The 22,788-nt window shown below is 39.4% G+C and overlaps 2 protein-coding genes across 6 annotated transcripts in view; both read right to left on the minus strand.

Moving 5' to 3' along the window:
• Positions 1–211: 211 nt before the first annotated feature.
• Positions 212–9,976, minus strand: LOC111645398 (uncharacterized). Of its 4 annotated transcripts, XM_023394615.2 has the most exons (11): positions 9,895–9,976; positions 9,019–9,036; positions 7,049–8,785; positions 6,307–6,412; positions 4,820–4,967; positions 4,619–4,666; positions 4,403–4,480; positions 3,762–3,899; positions 2,518–2,601; positions 2,063–2,113; positions 212–1,740 (listed from the first exon to the last, which is right to left on the minus strand). In XM_023394615.2, the coding sequence occupies exons 3-11, from the start codon at positions 8,532–8,534 to the stop codon at positions 1,630–1,632; spliced, it is 2,250 nt and encodes a 749-aa protein (XP_023250383.1). In that variant the 5' UTR covers positions 8,535–8,785; positions 9,019–9,036; positions 9,895–9,976; the 3' UTR covers positions 212–1,629. The 4 variants fall into 4 exon arrangements, with proteins under 4 accessions (XP_023250383.1, XP_023250380.1, XP_023250381.1 ...); XM_023394612.2 differs by lacking the exon at positions 212–1,740 and having other exon boundaries at positions 1,747–2,113; XM_023394613.2 differs by lacking the exon at positions 212–1,740 and having other exon boundaries at positions 1,747–2,113; positions 7,049–8,666; positions 9,895–9,974.
• Positions 9,977–10,819: 843 nt separating this feature from the next.
• The window catches only part of anos1b (anosmin 1b), a 44,063-nt gene continuing 32,094 nt past the window's right edge, over positions 10,820–22,788 (minus strand). For both annotated transcript variants that reach the window (XM_087170500.1, XM_023394508.2), the window contains exons 8-15: positions 22,156–22,399; positions 18,405–18,543; positions 16,270–16,515; positions 14,946–15,040; positions 13,771–13,933; positions 13,122–13,354; positions 12,134–12,277; positions 10,820–11,985 (exon numbers count right to left, since the gene is read on the minus strand). In XM_087170500.1, the coding sequence (XP_087026626.1) occupies positions 12,137–12,277; positions 13,122–13,354; positions 13,771–13,933; positions 14,946–15,040; positions 16,270–16,515; positions 18,405–18,543; positions 22,156–22,399 (1,261 nt within the window). In that variant the 3' untranslated portion in view covers positions 10,820–11,985; positions 12,134–12,136. The remainder of the gene's footprint in view (positions 11,986–12,133; positions 12,278–13,121; positions 13,355–13,770; positions 13,934–14,945; positions 15,041–16,269; positions 16,516–18,404; positions 18,544–22,155; positions 22,400–22,788) is intronic.

Raw genomic sequence — 22,788 nt, forward strand, 5'->3', positions numbered from 1 at the left:
TCAAAGATATCTGCTGGAGTAGAAATATCTGAAACAGGCGCTGCTGGATATATGTGGTTATTTGTGCATACATTTTTTTTGTTTTGGGAAAAATAAACCTCTCATTTAATACAGCTTAAAAGAAACCATTCATCCCGTCACTGATATTTTTGCCTCGATGTACCTCATCAATACTAACTCAAACAAAAGGAGAAAAGCTGCAACAAATTGCTCAGTCTCCCAGCAATATTGGCCTTTTAATAACAACAATAAAAACAGTCAAGAAACTGCTGTGGTTTTTAACCAAAGCAAGCATGTACAGTAGTAGGCCAGTAAAAGCACAATACAATCTGTAAGTACATATAAGTGAACATAACAAAACTAAGGTTGGACAGAAGATTTAATCAAAATAGCTGAGGTCCACTTGTTTCTCTGTTAACAGGCCACTCTGTAACCACGACTTTCTGCACCTGTGTTAATGCATCAACATGAAGCAGTGACGATATAAAGCTGGAGAAGATTCTTCTAAAATCAAAAACTGTGGTCTTCATTTCAGCAGCTAGCTGTTCAGCTTAACATAAAGTTTACTAACCTGCATGAGAAACTATTTTCAACTCAAACTGATGTTAAAGTATCATTGAACAATGGCTTTTAGCTGAGACAGCTGGAAAAATGCATGTGCAAAACCTACCGTAAGGATGTGATCACAGCAAAGAAAGAAAACAAACAAACAAAAATAGCAGGAAATAATGTGGTGGAAAATTTTAATAAGACATGAATTTGAGAGCAGGTGTCAAAAACCTGATCAAAATTGAACAAAAAAAAAAAACTACCTTGAAACAGGATATCCCTGTGTCAAGCCACAGCCAAACTGTGACAGCAGCCTGCATGGTGCTGTGTCACCACCATGCGAGGCAGCCAGGAAGGAAACATGATCAGTACATTCAGTTGATATTCTAAACTCCACAATGGATAGGCCTCTGACCGTGCAAATATCTGTAGTCCAAGAGAACGTAACCAACTCAAACCTTCAAGTTTTAAGTGAACAGTTGGTCCACTGAATCACACATCCTAGGTTCATTAACATGTTAGAAAACACGCATATAACTGTGAATATATATCTGCATAATGTCCAGCATAAAATAAACTTAAAAAGGTCATTCAGTTTAAAATGGCCATCCGGGAGACTAAGGCCACTCCATGTGGGAGGGAAAATCCATCCCATTGGTCCAGGCTGGTCTGACGCCTGCATCCTCAGTCAAACTCAGAACTCTTCTGTGTTCTTAAAGGCGGCTGTTTGGCCATTTGGTTGAAATCCTCTGGGGGTGATATATGTAGAACGCAAAAGCAACCTGAAGTGTGCTGGTCCAGCATGTTTTGGGGGGGGGGGGGTCAGTAGGGGGCCACGTCAGTAGTTCTTTGCAAGTTTGCAAGTAAAACTCTGCTTAGCTAAAGTCACCAGAAGTCCCAAGTGACATCCACTCTGCTGTCAGTCACACAGACGGACTGGCAGTTAGGGCTCCCTGTAAAACAGTTGACCAGGTTGTGTTAGCTTGTGTAACAGGCTGTCTGTGAAACAGGCCGTCTGACAGACTGTCTCATGTAACCAGGCAAGAAGTCAGTGAGTGAAGGCGGCTGTTTTGCAGTCGTTCAATCGTTGAGTCGACAGTCACACAGTTCCTTGTAGATTCTCTTGCGGATGCGAGGCATGTCCTCCTGACTGAACAGCAGAGGCTGCTTCACTGAGAGACGACGGCAGTACTGCCAGATAGAAAGACACACAGTGAGGTAAAATAATCCACAAACACAGCTAAATTGCCATATTAAGTGTGGACAATAGCAGAAGCTTTTCTCCAATGTCTTTAGACCCCTTGGAGACATAGAAATGATCAAATTTATGTAGAAACCTGAGGCAAGAAAGCCAGTGGAGACACAGATCTACTTTGTTTCTTTTTCTGCCAAGAAACAAGACAAAGAGAGGGGGCAAACGGTGACAGGAGACCAGGCAAAGAAATAAAAGATCGGGGTGATGAACGAAAGGATGGGAGGACGGCTGTAAAGGTGGGAAAGAATAATGTCTTACCTCAAGGACAAAAACTCCACAGTCACTGTCGTTTTTCTGCTGAGGAATACCCTGAGGAGTCAACAAGTCACAGTAAAGCAAGGAGCCAGACTAAAGATGTCACAGTTAGTTTCTGGATAGACATGTGTATGTATATGTGTGGATTTACTGCACATGCACGCTGCTGTATTTTCTTGTTTGATTCGGTAGTAAGATGATTTAAGAAATTGTTGTTGAGTATGTAGCAGTAACGTGATCTATCATATATGCTGCACTTCAGCACTAAGGATTACATGAATGTGTTTCTTCACTTATTTGAATTAAAACGTTATTTTCAGTCTCCTGTAGATATGTTTGAATTATTTTGGCACCTTTAACGGGCATTTTTTCAGTTACTACAATTTACATTGTATTACTTTCACTTTTTGAATTAGACTAACATCCAACATGAGAATTACAACCGGGTTTAGCTTTACCTTGATGATAGTAATTTTCCAGCCCTTCTGGAAAGCTGCCTGTTCCTTCTCTCTGGCTTCAGACAGGAGGTACTTCATAATGTTCTGACAGGGGACCGGAGACAGACAGATAGACAGAGTTAAGCTACAATATAAATGGTGCAAAGGACTAGTATTGTCAAGAAAATTCAATAGTTTCACATTTCCATTGTGAGACAGTAAATATATTTACATGTTCAATACTTAAATCTCAATTCAGATTCCAGAAAACTGTGTCCTACACAATGGAAGCAACAGTTTTAAAGACAGACAGAAAGAAGTCTCGATGAGGTCGAGAGGTGGAGGGAGTGGAGGACTGTGGTAGACACTCATCAGTCTCATTAAGGAGACGGTGAGAATATGAGCGAAAATTTAAAGCTTGATGTCAAGCACTCCACCGTGTCCTGAACTGAACCCAACCCACCCACACTGACTCAAATATCAAAGCGTTTGGTATGCTGAGGCAACACACTGGATTTTGAAAGACACTCTGCAACATTTTCTACATATCTCTTTAACAGACTTCCTGATGGTTTCTATTTGTTAGGGGTTGGTATCCAATGAACTGCTTAATAGATCGACTGTCTTGACAGTTTCATGCTTCCCTTCCATAAAAATGTTTTTAAATATGTAATTATAAATGAATTAATTATAAAAATGTAATTTTGTACAGCTGTCCAAAGTGCTACATACGCAAGACAATTACTATGATGGTGGAAGTCAAGACTTTCCCGCCTGCAGTTATAATCTGAGAGTAGTTGTGTGGAATTTTGAGCATATTAAAAGTATTAGGAACGAATTCAACTCTTTTAATGAAATTCATCTAAGCAATGTTATTGAAACAACAAATCGAGAAGAAATTTGGTCTCTAAACATTAATATATTGATTTACTAGCAAAATACGAGATAATCCTTCTGTTTTGTTCAGGTTCATTACAGCTTTATGATGAAATACCTGGACCTGTAGAGAAACCTCCAGCACATATTCTGATTATGTGCTGTCACTGACACCACACTGAGACAGCGATTGATCATCATCATATGTAGTCTTTTGCCTGGAATTGATGGTCCAATAATTTGTCAGGGCAGCAAGCAGAAAAGCTGGATTACTGATGATCTGGTCTGATCAGTCCTTAAGCGTAACCCACATAAATCATTCCAAATCATTCAAAATGTTAAACTATGATCTACAATCCAAAGACATTGACATGCACAGAGGCACTCACATCTGTGGTGTGTCTGAAGACGATGCCTTGGCTGTCGTAGTAACTGATGGTTTTGGTTGCCATGGTGACTGTGACAAGAGACCAGTGGATTTCTAAATGGATGGGAATTAGCAGCAGCCACTTGGAGAACAGGTCGACCTGAAATAACGACACAAACATACATGAGTTAGATATCCAAGATACAAAATGACGCTGATGTCTACTACACATTGTCTGGAATAACCCATTCTCAACAGAGATTCACAACATACAAGTCAGATTGTCAGGTAGCGAATGTGTCACGAATGATACAAACATGTCCAACTGCATTTCTGTTTGACACTGGGTTACATTTTGACTTCTTCCACTTGCTGGAAATGGTAGTTTTAAGAACTACTGAACATATTTTACATGTCACACATTTATTTCATGTAGTAAGCACATTGAATTTAGACTATGGTTGCAAACAGGGGCAACCAGACCACAAAAAACAGCTGATGGTTATCTGGATCTGAGTTTTCTGCAGCAACTGGGAAACTGCTGGTGTCGAACTAAAAGCTGGAAATGTAACTGCAATGCGATAACAAGGTTCAGCTTTTAGTATAACTGTCAAAACAAGTGAAACATAGCAATTCTCCAAACTCTTTCATATTCCCTCTTACTTTTTTAGTCCATCTCTTCACACCATCATAACCCTTGGCAACCAGCTGCTTGTGGAAAAAGCTGTTGAAAAAATGAACCTGAAAGAGAGAAATAATAGAACACATTGATACATTACACAGTCAGGATTTTATTCATTCATTTTGTATTTTATAAATATCCTTTTGAGCTGCACGTAAAATTTGAATATGAAATCCAACAAACACTCCCTGACTCACCTTCTGTTGCGTTGCTTCCATGATGAGTTCTCCATACATGTTGATAATCTGGCCAGACATAAAAACAGAAAAAGAGATTTGAAAAAGGTTGTTCAGTATCCCTAAAATCAACAAATGTTTTTTGTGCGGTATGAGCATAAATTAAGGCCAGACAGAGTAAGAAGAGGTGTGTCGAGCAGCTGGCTTTTCCTCCTTATTCACCTGGTCATTAAGCCAATTCTGTTCTTCTAGTGTGCCAAGGTCCTCCAGGCCCAGGTTGTGTTTGTTATACGTCACCATGAAGCCTGCAATAGGAGCAGAGGCCAGTCCCGACCTGTACCGAGTCATTTCCCCTTTGATGTCCAATCCTCTGAAACAAACACATCAGGAGGGGAAATTCAGTAACAATTTTAAACACGAACCTCAGATGCCTCTGTTACACTCTGTTTTCAAGGACATTTTAAGAATTGTGACGGATACGGAAAGAAAAGCCACAAGGTCAGAGATTAAAAATAACATTCCAAAAAAATGTAAGGACACAAGTCTTTTAATTTGTGTGCTTATGCTCTTAAACAGATCCTTCTGAATACTGTGGCAACATTAGAATAATCTGACAACTGGGTGGATGAGTTGAAATTATATAACATGTCATTAAGTAATAATCCATGTTTCTACTTTCTACTGATGAATGATGTAACACAACAGCGGTTTAACCCATACCCGAATTACTTGATAATGTCAAGTCGGTTGCCGCAGCAAAAAACCCCAACATACAGTAATGTTGAAGTGTATGGTTTTGACAGTAGCTTTTATTCTCTATTGGGAAATATTCTGTACATAAAGTATATGTTTATTTTGACTGACCAACTATGTGACATTTATTCTGGCCAATTTAGGAGTAGGGATCTTGCTGCTGCACACACTGTTTCACCTCTATCACTGTTTGATAAATGTGAAAGGACAAGGCTTAGTGCTCAAACATACAGATACAAGCACTGAGCATGTATTATGATGAATTCATAGACCAGGTGTGAACAATCTGTGAGCCATAAATTAAAAATCAAACTCGGTTTCCTGTGTAGAATAAAATGCTGTTGATCCTTTTCAAAATGTAAAACGATTGTGCTGCTAACTTTAACTACTCCATTATGGAGGACACAGTCATCATGCTGTTGAATCTTTACTTCAGCATCTAAATTCCTACAGACAGGAAAAAATAATCATCTCATGGTGTTAACTCATAAAACCCTACTGTTAAAACCTTCAAACTACCTCACATCTCTTTTAACATTTAAATCTTGTAAGTACAGTAAACGATTCAGTTACTACATAACCTTAGATATTCCTTCTGTACCCACAAATCATGGCAAGGTTTTAGGTTCATCTTTAGGTGCATCTTCTCAATCAAACAATCTACAAACCGCCCTCAAAATACACTCCTTGGAGATTTTAAAACTTTATAATCTGATGTTTTTACAACTTTTGACAATTTTTTATTAGTTATTTATTTTTGATTGTGTTTGACTGAATAATGAATGTTTTCTTGTTCTCAGTCTCTGTTTACCGTTCTTTTTGAGATGGCACCTGAATGTGTCAAAAAACTGGCAACTTCCACATTCATTCTCAAATGGCAGATTGTGTTTGAGTGTGTGTGTGTGTGTGTGTGTGTGTGTGTGTGTGTGTGTGTGTGTGTGTGTGTGTGTACTAACCTTTTGCTGAGGTCAGAGTTGCCATTCTTCTTCAAGTACTCCAGCACATCTGTCTCACTGAGAGGAATGAAACTGCCATACTTCATATAGAAGCTCTCCAGAAACTCTAAAACAGAGGAAATAATTGTAACATGATTATATGACCTACTGCGTGAGCAACATTAACGGTGTTGTTGAAAGGATGAGCGGTTTTACCATCGATGCTGTTAAAACCCAAATTCAAAATACTGATTCTGTACTGTAGTTTCATCACATTCAGGCATGTGTACTGATAAATACAAGCAGTGTAAATGCAATACATTTTTGTGGGTGTGGATCCTTCGCAGCAAAGCTTTAGTCTTGTTGATACATTTTATCAGCAGGTATGAGTGGTGATGCTTACTCACTGCAACACATAAAGCTTTATTCTATGAGGACAGGATAAACTGCCCACATCCAGGTGTGCAGAGTAAACGTGTAAATGCTGCCAAAGGGGAAAAGTATGTGTATTAAGAGTCTGAATAGTTTTGTGAATGAGAGATTGCAGCCTCTGTGTGAGCTTCACTTACTAATGATGTTTCTGGAATTGAAAAAGAAAAAAAATCCCTATCTTGGTGAATCAGTGTAGAACTTAAATTAGACGTCTGTCCTGAAAGTTCAGTTTATCATTGTGTAAAAACATCAATCATTTACCATACTTTACCAATGAATATATTCATGTAAAGGTATGAGTTGGCATTATGTGCTCCAAAACACAGCTTACCATGGACCATATCTGTAAGCTGCTCCAGGCTTTCTTCATTCTGCGTCTTTCCATCCATCACTGCTGATTCAGACTGACCGTCCATCTCCTCCTTCTCCCAGGTTCCCGGCTGACAGTACAGCCTGTGGTCTCTTAATGCCCAGCAGTGCGGCATGCTGCACACTATAATAGGCCCCTGGTTTGGATGAGAAGTTTCCACTTCCATAGGTGTAGCTCTGTGGTCATGATCTGTTGGTGTGGTGACATTTCCATTGGACAGAGTGACTGGTAAAGAATCTTGGTCTGTACTGTCAGAAGTCTGGTCCACCTGCATCTCAGAGTCAAGGTCCTGGGAAGTTTTTGACCTTGAAGCATGGCCTGACTGCCGTGACATGAATAGTAGTCCATTTCCCAGTTCACTCATGATCATATTGTCCTCCTTAGCCTCCTCCTCAGGTTCAGAGTCAGATAGGTTTACTGTGTCTCCATTTCCAAATGGAGATTTAACTATGCTGGAGTCAGTTTGCTCTCCATGTTCTATCCCTGCATTTTTGTTCTCCAGTTTAGAACCGATGACAACACAACCCCCACCTCCCCTCTTCATTCCAACTTCTACTTTAATTTTTGATGCAAACGTAGCTCCAAGCATTCCCCTCCATCCTCTCCCTCCACCTCTAACTACTGACACTCCCCTGCCTGCCAATCCTGACCATTTCATCTCATCCCTGCTATCGCCACTTCCTTTTCCTCCTTCGCCAGTAGCTCCTGTCCCCTCTATCAATGTGTCCTCATTTTTTTGTGCATCCTCTTTCTCTGGAGGGACACAGTTTCTTATTGGTCCATCCTGCAGGGATGTGACAGGTAGGGGAACTGGGGTTTGAGATTGAATATCAGCCACTACTAGAGTCGTTTGCTCCTTCTCATATCTGTCATCTTCATCCTCTGCTTCCTCTACTGTCTCCTTGCTCAAATCAAAGCTCTTGATACTTATCAGCTGGCCCCCCACTTTTCTTTTTGGGGTGTCGCCGAGATCCCTAACAGCCCCTCTCCCTCTCCCTCTTCCCTTCCCCTTTCCTCTGCCTGAGGTTTTGACATTGTGTCCAGTACTGTTGGGCCCACAGCAGTCACAGGCCTTAGGAGTCCTCTTCCTGCCTGATGTCCGGCCGTTGACTGGGCCCTGAGAAGGTGTTGTGTGTTGTGTCTGTGTAGAGGACCAGGATGATGCTGGGCTTGGATTAGTTGTAAGTGCATTTTCTGGGGTTACAACAGGGGGTTCTGCATCAGCAGGAGACGGAGTAGAGGTCTGTGTCAAGTCAGAGTTGGAGGTAAGGTCTGTGCTGAGGAGTTTGGCAGAGGTCTGGGTTAGGTCCTGACTAGTAGTATCTCCAGGGGGAAGCACCAGAGGAGGTGCTACTTGTAGAGGAGGTGCTGTAGCAGGAGCAGTTAAATGAGGTGATGCTGATGGTGTTGTTTTCATTGGGGAGGCCGCAGAGCTGCTGTAAACCATGACGTCCTCCTTTGGCTCCCCAACCCCATCCCCAACACCCCGTATCCACACTCCTGTACTCCTGTCCTTTGGTCCCCTGGAGTTTTAGGTTTTGTGGTTTTCTGTTTCCTTGATTTTGATCCTGACACTTCCCTGTGTAGAAAAGAAGTTGTTCTCAAGCCTCTCAAGACTATATCATGTCAGGTCGCAAGTGTTGCTCAGTGGCATCTAGACTTTGCAGGGAATAGCACCACCACCACTAATTAGAGTGACTGAGAATAAGTGGAAAAACAAGAGAGGAAAAACAGAAGGTGGGGAAAAAGAACCAATGAAAGAAATATCAATAAGTCCCCCCAATTTGATCAATAATTAAATCTTTGCAGTTTAAATGTGCAAGGCATGACTCAGGTTTTGCATTCACCAACACTTCTGAGTCAATGAAAAACAAAATGATAACATCATATTTAAATGACTAGATCAAAAATGCATAACTGCAGTATCTTACCTGTAGGTGAGATTTCAACTGTAGTGGAGAAAATAAAAACATCTGTTACGATAGACATTATTCTGATGATTGTCTAGATGGAGAAAGCCTCAATAAAAGCCTGACGACATCAGGAATTCAAGTCTTGACTACACTTTTAAAACTACTGGGATTATGCAAATTCTGTATCAAGGTAGATTTGATAAATTTGCCATTTGTTTTGAGGAGAATTTACCATTAAGCTCAAATAAACATATTATATTATATACAGTGACGTTACCGTCAATGACCAAATAGTTCACTGTTCAGATGTAGTTCATTTGTCCTGGCTTGCAACTTACTCTCTTTTTGCACAAAGATATCACGACTTCTCAATAACAAGTGGCTACTTAGCTGAGATTTTGTGCTGCCCTTCTTTTTGAAGTAACGTTGTGGTTACTTTGTGTTATTTCGTTTTCGACTTGCACATGTTTATTCATTTCTTCAGATAAAGTAGTCATTAGAATATTTGTCAATGACAACTACAATTCCCACAGTCAATTAAGTTATTAAGTTAACTGAAAGTTGCGTTAGCTTAGCTTATCTAACACTAGGCGTCAGGCTACTGGAGCACGTTCACACCTAATTTAAGAATATAATGTTCTTTCTAGTGATTAAACTAAGTCTAATAAAAGTTTAGCATGACTTAGTCAGTCCCCTGAAGCTAGCTGAGTTAGCTAGCTGCTGCCAAACACAGGCGAAAAAACAAAGCAGCGATTGCACACATTTCCTCCATTTTCAGTAGGAAGCTGGAGGCGTCTAAAGACAAAGGAGGAGCTGCGACTCAGCATCTAAAGTGACTTGGAGAAAAAGCTAAAACCATGGTGAAAATTTGAAAGAAACATCATGATACAGTACCTTGTCTGTGAAATAACAAACTGAGTTTCGTCTGACCACGATTTGAAGAAACAACAATCCAATCTGTAGTCGCTCATTGATTGCGTCACAGCGTCGAGCTCAACTTCGGCTGCTTCCGACACTCTCCCGAAGTCACCGTCAAAATGTCCTTCTCTAACCTTTCTGTTCCATTCTCCCACGTCGCCCATAAAATGTCTCTAAAATTAGCATTTTTACATGACAAAAAGAAAATCTACAGCAATCTCCTTGATTTCATTTAGATTTGATTTTATTGGCTTGACGTGTGAATAAGTCCTTATTATTTGAGTCTGCATAATATGATTATACTATCTGTGTCAAAATATTGCTGTTAAGTTGTAATTTATCAAATTACCACCATTTTTACTGAGTCGGGCAAGGTTATAGTATTCCATCACAGGCAAATCATTTTCATTATCAATAGGTCTGATCTTTTTTTATCTAGTCTATGTCAAAAACAAAGTGAAAAACAATCATTACTGCCCAAAACCCAAATGAACACAACCGAATTACTTTTGTTGTCCGACCAAAAGTTAAAAACATTTTCACAGAAAACTGTGAAACTAGCAAATATATATTTGAAAAGCTGGTATCAGTCATTTACACTTAAACATGACTTACCACTTGTCAATTATCAAAACTGTTGCCAGTTAATTTTCTGTCAGTTGACAAAATCATAAATCAACTAATCATTTCAACTCTACAGTATATTGATTTCTGGGAGGTTAATCAAGCCATGGCCGTAACAAATAAAGTAGAATAGTGAATAGAGAGAAGGAAAATAATGTAAATTCTGATATAATGCAAGATATAAAATAGTCATGCCAACTGGTATCACCACAGTATTATGATTTTATCCTTCTTATTATGATCATTTCTAACAACAATATTACTGCCACAACACACACTGTGTTCTGATATCTTTAATTATAAAAATCTAAGACTGGAAAACAATAAATAAAACTAAAAACAGTCAAAATGTAAAGGAATTAAGTACAAAATTATCAACAATAAAAGGTTACATAAAGAGAATATTAACATAGTAACTGGTTGCTTAACACCAGTAGTTCCCAACCTTTTCAAAGCAATGACATGACTTTTGTAAAACAAAGAAACCTACCACAGGTATAGCAATATTAACAATATTAACTGTGTTAAAATGTCACATATCATTGTGTAGTGAAATGGGTGTAACATAGTGTAAACTACTGCTGCACAAGGCCCAAAATATATCAAACAAGCAAATTCTACAGTTCTTTAAACATATGAACAAAATATGAAAATATTTGAGCTTACTTCAAGACTCCTGCACAGACCCACTCGCTTTAAAGATAATGCAGCAGATTATGCACTGCAATAAGCACAGTCTGTTGCTATACATTACTATTTGTACATAAGATCAGTGCTACATTATTCTCTACTAGCATGATCAAAAACAATAGGCATAATACATCTCTTTACAAGTGTCATTTGGCTCCAGTGATGTCAGGTGATCGGACTTCATTAGTCCCACCAAACATGTACAGATGCCGCTGTGCGAGGAGCCTCACTTTTCACATATATGTCTCACAATCCTGTGGCACTGTGGTACTAATGCCAAGAGGAATCGTTGGTAAAATGCTGCAGTTTTATTTAAAAAAAATTGAGGAAATATGGTTTAGGATACGCATCTCACTGCCAAGACAAACTGTAAATACTTAGTGCTTTTTAAACTGGCACCATGTACAGGAACAGTTCATTTTGTAAATTCTACAACTCAGTAATGCTGCAACCTCAGATCAGATGACAGATTAATGACTGAAAGGCAAATATTTTTTTCCATAAGAGCAAGATTACAGTCTTCCTGATGTTTGATGAAATGATTAAAGTGAAAGAGGAACTACCAGAGTAGGAAATACCTTTCATATGAGAATCTACTTTACGCAGGGGAACTTTAATTTTACAGCTTTGGTTCAAATTGCCTGCACTCAATCTGCAGTGACACCATTTTAAACAGTGGAAAGCAGTAGAGAAGTGGATGTTGGTAAAGATGATCATGGTGCAGCAGTCAGTGGCAGCTGTTGGGTTCGGGGCCTAGAAGAGATGATTAGTAGGGTTTAGAGGACAGAAGATTAAAAAAAAGTATTCTCACACATTCATGCCACTTTATCATGAGAAGGTATAAGTACAAGTTTTTAATGGATCTACACACAAATGTGTTAGAGAGAGAGAGCACTACTACCTATCAACGTGTGGCATTGACGGCTGGAGTATGTATGGTCTTGGAGACTGCAGCGCCGTTGCTGCCCCCTGCTGTTAGCACTTGGAGCTGCAGCTGATAGTCACTGTCAGCTTGAAGACCATGAACTGTCACTGACCGCTGAGACTGTGTATGAAGAAACAGGGTTAGTGCTGATATACGAAGACAAAGACAACCTATCCTTTCTTCACAAATGTTTTAATTGATCAAGATATAAACTGTTAAAGTATAAGGCTGCAGCTATTCCATATTTTTCTTACTGCCAACAAATCCCATGAAAAGACCAAAACAACTAGGTGTTAATCCATCTCTTACTACGTTCTGAAGCTTGCGTATAAACGTAAATCATTTTAAAAAGTGTCACCATTATACACTTATATTTTCAAAATAATATTAATTAATTAATAAACTGCTATAAACTTACATTTTAAGCAAAATTCAATTAAACAGGAGTAAATTGGGTATTTGTTGGGGGCTATTTTTAGCTACAGATTTGGTGCAGGATGGTGTAAGAGGGATTGACACTCACTCAAAATAAACTAGAGCTCTGTGACACAGAGGATAAATTACATCAGGGTTTGGCTACTATAATAACAGTTAGGATCAATTAATTGCTAGTTTTTGCCTTTAATGGTTTATAAGAAAGGTGAGGAATATCACCAGATTTATCATTCAATCTATTACAGGTAAATGTTGAGTCACAATGTTTCTTTACTTTGAAACTTTTATTAGACTTTTATGAATCAAAATCTTATATTTTATTCTTTCTTTAGATTTTGTGATTGCTGACAGTGCCTCTTTAAAGAATCAAGTAAAAGGAAAGAAAAAGGAACCTGAAAAATATCTATTGCCTCATCATCCCTACTGGAAACACACACAAACACACACACTCTCATATTTCTAAGGTATTTTCCTCCTTCTACTAACACAATGCAATGCTGTCACTGTAAAACTCTCTGTGTTGTCTCACCGGTGCAATTGTCTGTGTCTGGGAGATAAGTGTGTCTTCCTGTCCCTCTGTTACCGTGGTAACCCCTGATTGCAGCGTCCAGGTGAACTGGAACCCCTCAACGGCTGCTGGGTCCAGTGCATGCTGGGACATCCTCCAGCGAAACGTAGTGAGTAATGTGCCATTGACTTGTTGAAAATCTGCTGTCAGCCGTTCTGGACGCAGTACCACCTTTCTGCCCGCCAGGAGGCGCTCTGACACAAACGAAAGGCACAAAACTTTTCCTTTAGTCATGTCAGAACACTCATCATAATCATTTCTTAGCAGGTTTAATGTGACAATATGTTTATGCTAAAAGTGTCCTCAACAATTAATCAGAGATGGATCATAATGACAATCATTTGAAGTACATTAAACTAGTTAAATTGTGTGCATATATATATATAAAAAAAAAAAAAAGTTGTTTAGCAACACTGCTGGAATTTTAATATGTGCAAGTGTGTAGTCGGTGTTTCTACTACTTTCGGGGGTCTTTATATTCCCAAAAGAAGCCAACACAAGATGCAAGAAGCACGTCCCAGAGCATTCTTTTAAACAGGCATTAAGGGGTTACAGGATTAAAGAAGGTCAATGAAACACTGCCTTTACATCTGTGTTTAGTTACTCCTACCCTCAGTGTTGCAGGGCAAAGCTTTGCCTCCTCTGACCCTGACGGAGGAGCAAGCCGGGGTTGTAACCCAGGCAACAGCCTCTGACCCCGGGTCAGCCTTCATTGCCACGGCGACCCGGTACTTACAGCCAAACAACAGACCTGTGATGGTGTGATGGGTACCCTGGAGAGAGAAAACCAAATCAAGTTAGGGATAAAAAGAGTGTTTAAAGAGAAATTGTAGTGGAAACTGTACACAGCTGGTTGTTAAAACTGACCTATTACAAGGTTCCATAAAATATACATATTACCTCTATTTTTGTTTGGAAGCAGCTTGTTAGCTCCATGTTAAAATAAACACCACAGTTTGAAGCAGTGCTTGGCAGCTTTGTAGGTTGGCAACTTCAAATGGTGAGAAATGGCGTAACTGTTTAAAAAAGGCTGAACTTCAATGAGCAGAACTCATATTCTGTGACCTCAGCAAATTGCTCACAGCACTTTGATATTTATCAACCCACTGACTCTGATCATTTCAGACCAGTTTTCTCTGCTCCTCCCTGTTGCTAATTCACTTCATGATGTAAAATATCTGCATTTTCAGGAAGACACTCTAGTTAGCAGTCTTTGCCTAGTGGTTTCTGCAATGTATTTTTACATAGATCAATTTCAGTCAAACCTTGCCATGCACCAGTTTATTAGGCACAACTGTAACAATCTAATGCGATGCAATATTATAACCCTGCAATGAATCTCCTCATTGTGAAGGTTGTGATTTTTTAGCATTTTTCAGTTTGGTTTGGTTGTGTTTAGATCACATTACCTGCTCTGTAAAACAACACCTTTCTACAGGAAGACAAACTACAAACATCTCAGCGTGGTTTGTGTTACAGACATTGCTGATTGAGAAGCATTGGTTAGTAAGAAAATTGCTCAGGCTATTACTTTAAGAAACAAAATGTATCTGACACACAGAGTAATAGAAATGTAGGATAGTTCAGCTGATGGCAGAGAGACAAAACCTTGCACAGACAGAGGATGAGAGCATTCCAGTCAGATCTGAGTTATGGTGATGAAATCTGATATCTAATACACATATACACACATAGAGACACAGTAACAACACTCACATGGAAACAAGAAGCCTATATACAATTTCACAAACACAGACATATAAAACCCAGCCAGGATAGTTATACCTGCACAGTTGTTGTTCTCTCCGTGCTTGTAACATTAGTACTGCAGGTATGTGGATGCCACTGCAAAATGTACGGACCAGGGTGTCTCTGTCTGCCTGCAAAGCAAAGGAAAGAAAACACAATAGAGACAGTTACACATTACATAAGTGGACATGTGTTTGTTTTTAATCTGTGTGATCAATAACGATACTGTTGGAGATGATGCAAACTAGTTTTTGTTCCATTTCTTTATTTTTCCTTTCCTCCCTTTTCATTTTAACGTTTTATCTTGATGGTAGATGATATGAGTTTTGTGCAGCTAGAGAACCTCTGTAGTTTTTTTTCCCAGTAACAGAAACTGACAATCAGTTGCCCTTAGTGATTTCAAACTTGAGGTCCAAACATCAACCGGAGCTGAGGTAAGAGAGAATCAGAATAACTTTTGCCAATTTTTTTGGCCACTTGCGGTGCAGCAGAAACAACTGCTAACAGGAACTTGTTAGCAAACAGTTATGTCCAGAGCTCATCCAGTGCTTACATAAATCTGCTTAATGATTTACTATGCTGGTCTCTAACTGTGTCTGTCTGCAGTACGGTACTGAATAGGAGCTTTTTTGCTCCACTGTGCAACTGTGTGTCATGACTGTAAATGACACCATTAGAGCGAGAGTGAACCAAAACAGTACATTTACAGGCCAGACAGCTAAACAACGAGCTGAAGCTTGCTATAAAGCTCCATGAAGCCGAGGGGAGCTGCAGAGTCAGGCAATAATTCTCTGCAGGTTCATCCCATTGAGCAACCAATCTCACATTTTAACTGTGTTTTTACATGTTATTTGATGGATTGTTAGCATAAAACACTGTTTATAGACACTGTAAAACCAAATCAAAATCATCTGTTTAAAAACTGACATATTCTGAAAAATGAGCAGCTGAAATGATCATCTAATATTGGCTAATATTTCATGATTGTGCAAAGGTGACAACACTGCAGCATTTATGTAATTATTGTGTGGCCTTCAAAAAATATACACTGCAACTCAAAATGTTTTGTTTCATTCTTAATTCATGAACATGATGGTATTTGTAGATACTGTTTTTTTGGTCTAGTTCTGTCTGTAAGGATAACTATGTTAAGAAGAATCTGCATCTCAAGTATATACAAGTACAGAATACAGAACACTGCTATCATAAGTACTCATGGACCTAATATAAAATTTGCATCTACAGCTTCTTTTCTTTTCTTTTCTTTTCTTTAATTTTCTTTTCTCTTCTCATCTTCTCTTTAGGTATTTGGGGGCTGCTGACATGACATTGACGGGTTCATGTTACCGAATGAACTCACCGTGGTGAGGCCACTTCCAGAACACCTTGACCTGCAGCTGGTTGTCATGGTAATGAGGGGCAGCAACCTCCAGGCGCAGGTTGTCAAGGGTGACAGGGTTTGGGGGGGATTCGGGATTCGGATGAGAGGAGGCGAGGGGGAGTTCAGAGGAAGAAGGGGAGGAGGAGGATGAGAGGGAAGGAGATGAGGGAAGGGAAGAGGAAGATGAGGAGGAGGAAGATGGGAGCTCATTGGAGAAGTCCTCGCCTTTGGTAGAGGAGAGGAGAGAAAATATCAAATGTAAAAATTTAATATTCAAAAACCTTGTTTCTTGCTCAATAAAACACCCTTTATGAGGTAAGAAAATCTTCAGTGTACAAACTCCAAATTTAAAAGTTTTGATGCAGGAGAGATGTTCACTGTTCATGCATATGTGTGTGTGTGTGTACGTGTGTGTGTGTGTGTGTGTGTGTGTGTGTGTGTGTGTGTGTGTGTGTGTGTGTGTGTGTGTTTGTGTGTGTAACCACTCTAGAACATTTTTGCACTCCCTTAAGCAGCATTTATACAGTAGCTCTTCTGAAGACCTATAACTGGCACCATCACAAAAACACATCATATGACTGACTGGATATATGAAACCAGTTATATCACATGGAATTAATAAATATATTGTGCCGGGAATGTCATAAAGTGGTGATGAAAGTGCAGCTGGTAGCTAGCATTCCTGCTAATTCATTCACGCAGAGACACTAATTGGCTTTATCTGGCCTAAATGACCCTCATTAGCACTGAGAGAAACCAGGCCAATATATGGACTGTGTCAAAAATTAATACTGCTAAATTATATGCAATATGTTCCATATAAAATTGTTGGTATGTGGTTTGATAATTGAGCTGCAGCTGGCTATAACCCTCTGCTGGGCTGACCGACAGGTCACCTATAAATACCTCTGTTGCCTGGACGACCATTAACATCACCACTTTCCACCATACATTGTGTGTGTGGTGTGTGTGTGTGTGTCAGTGTGTTTAAAGTGCAGCTGTAGGTAGACAGAATTTGCTGACAGTCAGCAAATGCAGCAGCTCTGAACTAACAGGGAAATCATTAACTCAATAATGTATGGCTCTGTTATGTATGGCTGCAGACTTCACATAAAGCATTTACTAATGGCATGACAAGTTAATGAAATGTTCAAAAACATATACATGAGTGAGTGTCTATTTGGGGCAGAGTTGCTAGGAGAGTCCTGAGGTGGCTGCGCTGTTGAACCACAGCACCACACACTGTACAGCTGCAGTCTGCAGTACCTGGCAAAGCAGTTTAAATTTACTGAGAACCTTTCACCTTTATAGTCCTTCATGTTTATTCCTACAAGACAAAACTGTACAGAACCTACTGGATATTTGCTGCTTCTTACTGCAAGTTAAATATTTCTAGGTAACCTTACACCATCCTCTCATTTATCAAAAGACAAGATGCTCATCCAAACTGTTGAGAAAGACTTTCAGGCAACTGTGAAAACACTGGATTCATGGTATGTAATATTAGACCAAAAAATTTACACCCAAAAGAATTACTCCTTAAAATGAACTGCAGCTGCTGAGAGAAAGTGGACTCTTACAGTAACTTGCACCTTATATGAAACTCTGTTGCCACAACCACTGACAATGATTCCAGACAAACAATTACTGACACAGCGCCCTGTAAGTCTACAGAAATTATCAGGGGGAAATTATACACATTAATACAGTCTTAAATAGACTTAATCATGTCCAATCAATTGGATTTACCACAGATAGACTCCAATCAAGGTATAGAAACACCCCCATGATGATGAAGACAAATGGGAGGTACCTGAGCTAAATTCCAAGTGTAATAGCAAACAGTCTGAATACTTTTGTCAATGTGACATTTCAGTTTTGCCAAATTTTCTAAAATTATGTTTTCGCTTTTCAATCATTTTGGGATATTGAGTGTAGATCAACTGAGGGCTTTTCTGAGGCTGCAACATAACAAAATCTGAAAAGATTGAAGGGGTCTGAACACTTTCTGAATGCAGTGTATACACTGGTATTGTGAATACAAAAATACAAAATGATATAAACTTTAGGTCATACCACAGAGCCTGATCAGGGAGACATCTTTGTTTGTTTACCTGTATGAGTTATTGTAGTGAAAACAGTTTGAACCCTGGGACTCTTCAGCCTCTTCTGACCCCAGAAGGCCACTGTCTGGACAGACAAGAGGTAGGAGGTGGCAGGCAGCAGACCCTGCAACCTCAACTCACACTGCGCCTGTAACACATTAAAATACGAGAAAATGGATTATAGAAACACTTTTTCTTAACCTTTTGGACCTGTAGTTCTTGGCTACTTCTCAGTCTGTACTACAGCAGTTTTACCATCCAGAATTTGATAAAGGTCCTTAAATTCTACCAAAGGGAACCAAATAATGCTGATGGACCGATGGACCAGTATAGCCACCAAAGTCACCACCATTACCATCATCCTCACTATCATCGTAATCTTCATCATCATCATCATCATTGTTTTAAGTGTTGTGTGTGCCCCACTTTGTGACTGACAGTGCAGACCTGTTCTGCATTAGCCTGTTGTTTGACTGACAGCTCATTAACAGGCTCTTAGTCAGTCAGGCCCGTCTGTCTGTGTGGACTTGAGCTAGTCACAACAAAGAGATGCTTGGATGATAACAAACCTGTGTGTGTGTGTCTGTGTGTGTGTGTGTGTGTGTGTGTGTGTGTGTGTGTGTGTGTGTGTTTGTGTGTGGTTCTGTATGTGCGTATACTTAAGACAGAATGAGACAAAAGCAAGTTAAAAGCAGTTTCTTGGTGACCTGCAGACAAAATGGGGTTGAAGTGTTTCCATTACCCTGAAGATAGACAAAACATATGGCCTGTACAGCTGTACACACGTGTGTGTGTGTGAGAGGGAGAAGCCTGGATTTCTATTTTGGTGCATAATGTCAGTGGACATTATATGTAAGAAGCTGATGTATATTTAAAAGCACTGATTCAGCAGAGCTTTTTCCATGTTTGAATACTTCCTCTAATTTCCCCTGTTACTTCAGGTTTAATGCTAAATCCCCCCTAGTCCTGCATAAATTCCTGATTGACAGGATATATGTTTTTTACACATCTAGGGAATATACCATCATGTGCTAATGGAGAGTAATAAAATATCAATGCTTTGCATGGTATGAAAGCTATTTTGCACAACGTAGCAGTGTTATTCTGGTTCCTACCTACCTGATATGATGATGATGTCTGTGTGTGTGTCTAGATGCAGCTGCAAGTAGGAAACACTAGTTAGGGGGCCTCATTTAAATTCCAGGCCTCCCAGCCAAGCAGAACAGAGGACCAGACTACAGATAAATGGCTCCACCAGGCTCAGTCTGGGATCGCCATTACTACATAGGATAGCTAGGCCCATATGAGTTCGCTTGCATTAAAACCTTTGAAACTCCTGTGTTTATGTTTTTATTTATTTTTGTCTTTTACTGAAATTCTTACTTCAAAGTTAAGTGGATCTCAAGCTTAAGGATCCTGTGCAAATGGCACTTTCATCATTCATTGTGTGGCCTGTTTACTATTTAATACATTTGAAGGATAAATGTTCAGTTACTCACTGCACAGGCAGCCATAACTGTTATGTCAAAGCTGTAATATCTGTTTGTGTTGTTTACTGTGATTATGGGTATTTCGATGCTGCTGACTGGACTTAGCTGCATTGTGAACATCATCAACACACCTATAATCAGGATAGCAAAATCCTCAGTCTTGACTGTTATTGGTGCCTTAAATGTAATTTCAAAAGTACATCAAGAAATCTGTTGTATTTCTAAAGAATTTTGGAAGCTACCCTTTGAGCTTAGCAGGGAGGAGACAGCAATGATTCACTCTATTACTCTGTAAACCTCAGATCGCGTCAATCTCTTGGCCTCATGTGTCTTACCACACGTACATGTTGTACTGGCAGGTCCAGTTCTGAACAAATATTCCTGTATCAGCAAGATCACTCTCCAATCGCAGAAATATTTACAACCATGATAACTGATACACTCACTCTCCAATGCCATAGTGACTAGCATATTATCAGGACACTCCAAGATGCTTTGACTTGAGCTGAGCACATAATCCAAATGCGGGAAAGCTGCTTCTCTCTGTTGTCAGTCAATCCAAATGGCTAAGTTGTCATGTTATTTCTGTGCCGTAAAGCCAGACCTACATGTTGCCGTAGCGCTCTAACAAAGTTATGTCCCATGAAGATAATGCTGTGTCTGCCTGAGGGCAATATTGCATTTTCAGATCCACAACTAACATATGCACAAAAAAAGTCTGAAAAAGACCTCACTTATTGGAAAGCGTGCCAAGCAGCAGTTTAAAAGGTGAATATGTCAAAGCCAGATCTAAAATACTGCACGTCAAAAATGATTTTTTGGAAAATATATCAGCATGTAACATTATAAAAGCACATCCACAAAACCCAAGTTATCTTTAAAAAGTTTTAGAGGCATGTAAGTTTTATGTAAGTATGCAAGTTTAACAATTACACAAAACAGCAAGACCATGTTTTCTTTTTATCACCTCATTTTTGCTCATTACATAAATCCACATCCTGAATTGAAACATCTGGGTAGTTCTTCTATGTCTCCATCTAATTCACATTTGCAGGAATTTTTATTGGACACAGGAGGTTCAGCAGGGCACTCTTTAATTTTAAGGAATTATTTAATGTTTAATATTAAGAATGTAAATGAGTGTTAAATGGGAATACCAGTCACCCCTGTGGTGTGTGCTGATTCCTGTTTACTTGTCTAATGCTGTAACTCAAATATTCAAAAGATGCTATGATCAAATTAAACAAGTGGTCACAGTAGCTGTTTACAGAACCTGTTCTGTTTTTCTCTGCCCTGCAGAGGCCTGTAAAATCACTGCAGTAATCACAAGCAGAATACAAGGGATGTACGCACGTGTTTGTGTGACGTGCCTGTGTTTACAGGCCTAGTAAAATTTCTCAGGTGCAGCTATAGATCTTGTATACACAGTGTGTGTGTGTGTGTGTGTGTGTTTGTGTGTGTGTGCTTGTTTAATTCTGTCTTTCTAAGGAACAATTGGAATTTAAATCTACAAACTGAGTTGCTTGTTTCAAAAGTGGAGACACTTTTGGCTGGTACTCAATTCAAATGGTTGTTTTGGGGTTAAAACTTTTGTACAAATCGTAGAGTTCGTCTTTTTAAGCTTTGGACTAAGCCAAGCTAGCTGTTTCCACCAGCTTCTAGTCTTAAAGATAGGTTAACCCTCCTGGCGTTGTATTTATCGTACTGACATGAGTGTGGTAGTCTATTTCCCAAAATGTTGAACTACTCCTTCAAGGTAAAAATTAGGTGGGGTGAGCAGGTTTGTGGGTAAAACAGACAGAGTACAAGTACAAGTATATGAGTGCATATGTGTGTCAGCCTTTAGACAATGTGCAAACACTACATAAAAATTGAAATATGAATGGGATATTATGTATCTCATATAGTCAGTATGTTTATATATGTGGAATTATTATGTGTAAAAAAAAAATTGCAAGGAATAGGGAAAATAATGAAACTGGGATTTGCCACAGGCTCTAGACACATCTTAAAGATAATTAAAGCAGACAGGATGCACCTGACCATAATTAAAAGGGCCACAACAAAGGGTCTGAATACTTTTGTCATAATGGGTTGGTAAGTGTAGCTTGATGGGCAGAAATGGCCATTTTATCCATTTAGAATTAAAGTGTGCAAACAGTGAATCACCACTGTATGTTGAGTGCAGCATTTAGATGGTTGTGTGCCTCCATCGTCAATGACTGTGTTCTTGTATTTAGTGCAAGCAGGTATATAGAAAGTTTCCTTACCCCCTGAGTCACTCTGCTGTTGCTCTCCTTTTTGCCCTGATCTGGTGTGCGTGGGTGTGTAGGCTGTGTGTGCATGTTGTGGTGAGCTGTATGTGTGCGTCCATGTAGTGTGCTTGTGTGTTTGTGCGCTGTGTGTATATGTCGAGACATCCATGTGACTCTGTAGCTGTGGACTGGCAGGTCTCCCTCTCTGGGGGGCTCCCAGCGTAATAAGACCGCCACTGTGACCCCACTTCCTCCTTTCCTACAGAGAGAAAACAGGAAGTCAAACAATATCACAACGTGGATGTCAACAAATTCACGGTAATAACGGTGAAAGAAAAGTACCTCCACTGAGATGTAATACTTGTTTGAGGCGTTCAGTGTTGTTTACGATTTTCCATTTACTTTTTATATGTACAGTGAAGCCGCAGACATTTTATGTCATCATGCTGAACATAAGCTACAATTTAGGTCCTCATCTCTGCTAACAAATGTTTTATTGGAATGTCGTTTGTGATCCAAGTCATGGTCTGAACTTTAAATGACCTTGTTTTGCATTTCAGCACGCAGACAGAAAAGAAGCTACAACATATGATTGAACAAGGATGAACTGTAATTTGCATGCAGCAACATAATCAGACAAGCATCTGA

Source organism: Seriola lalandi, unplaced genomic scaffold, assembly GCF_002814215.2.
Source record: "Seriola lalandi dorsalis isolate HSWRI2012SDOR001 ecotype SW California unplaced genomic scaffold, Sedor1 jcf7180002054949, whole genome shotgun sequence".
NCBI classification, from domain to species: Eukaryota; Metazoa; Chordata; class Actinopteri; order Carangiformes; family Carangidae; genus Seriola; species Seriola lalandi.

Bases quoted from the DNA above. Each gene is read 5' to 3' on its own strand.
- LOC111645398 (XM_023394612.2), bottom strand. From the start codon at position 8,534: ATGGTTTACAGCAGCTCTGCGGCCTCCCCAATGAAAACAACACCATCA. The intron at 4,481-4,618 runs GTGAGTCAGGGA...TCTCTCTTTCAG, and splicing joins TGGAAGCAACGCAACAGAAG to GTTCATTTTTTCAACAGCTT. The intron at 2,114-2,517 runs GTAAAGCTAAAC...TTGACTCCTCAG, and splicing joins GGAAAATTACTATCATCAAG to GGTATTCCTCAGCAGAAAAA.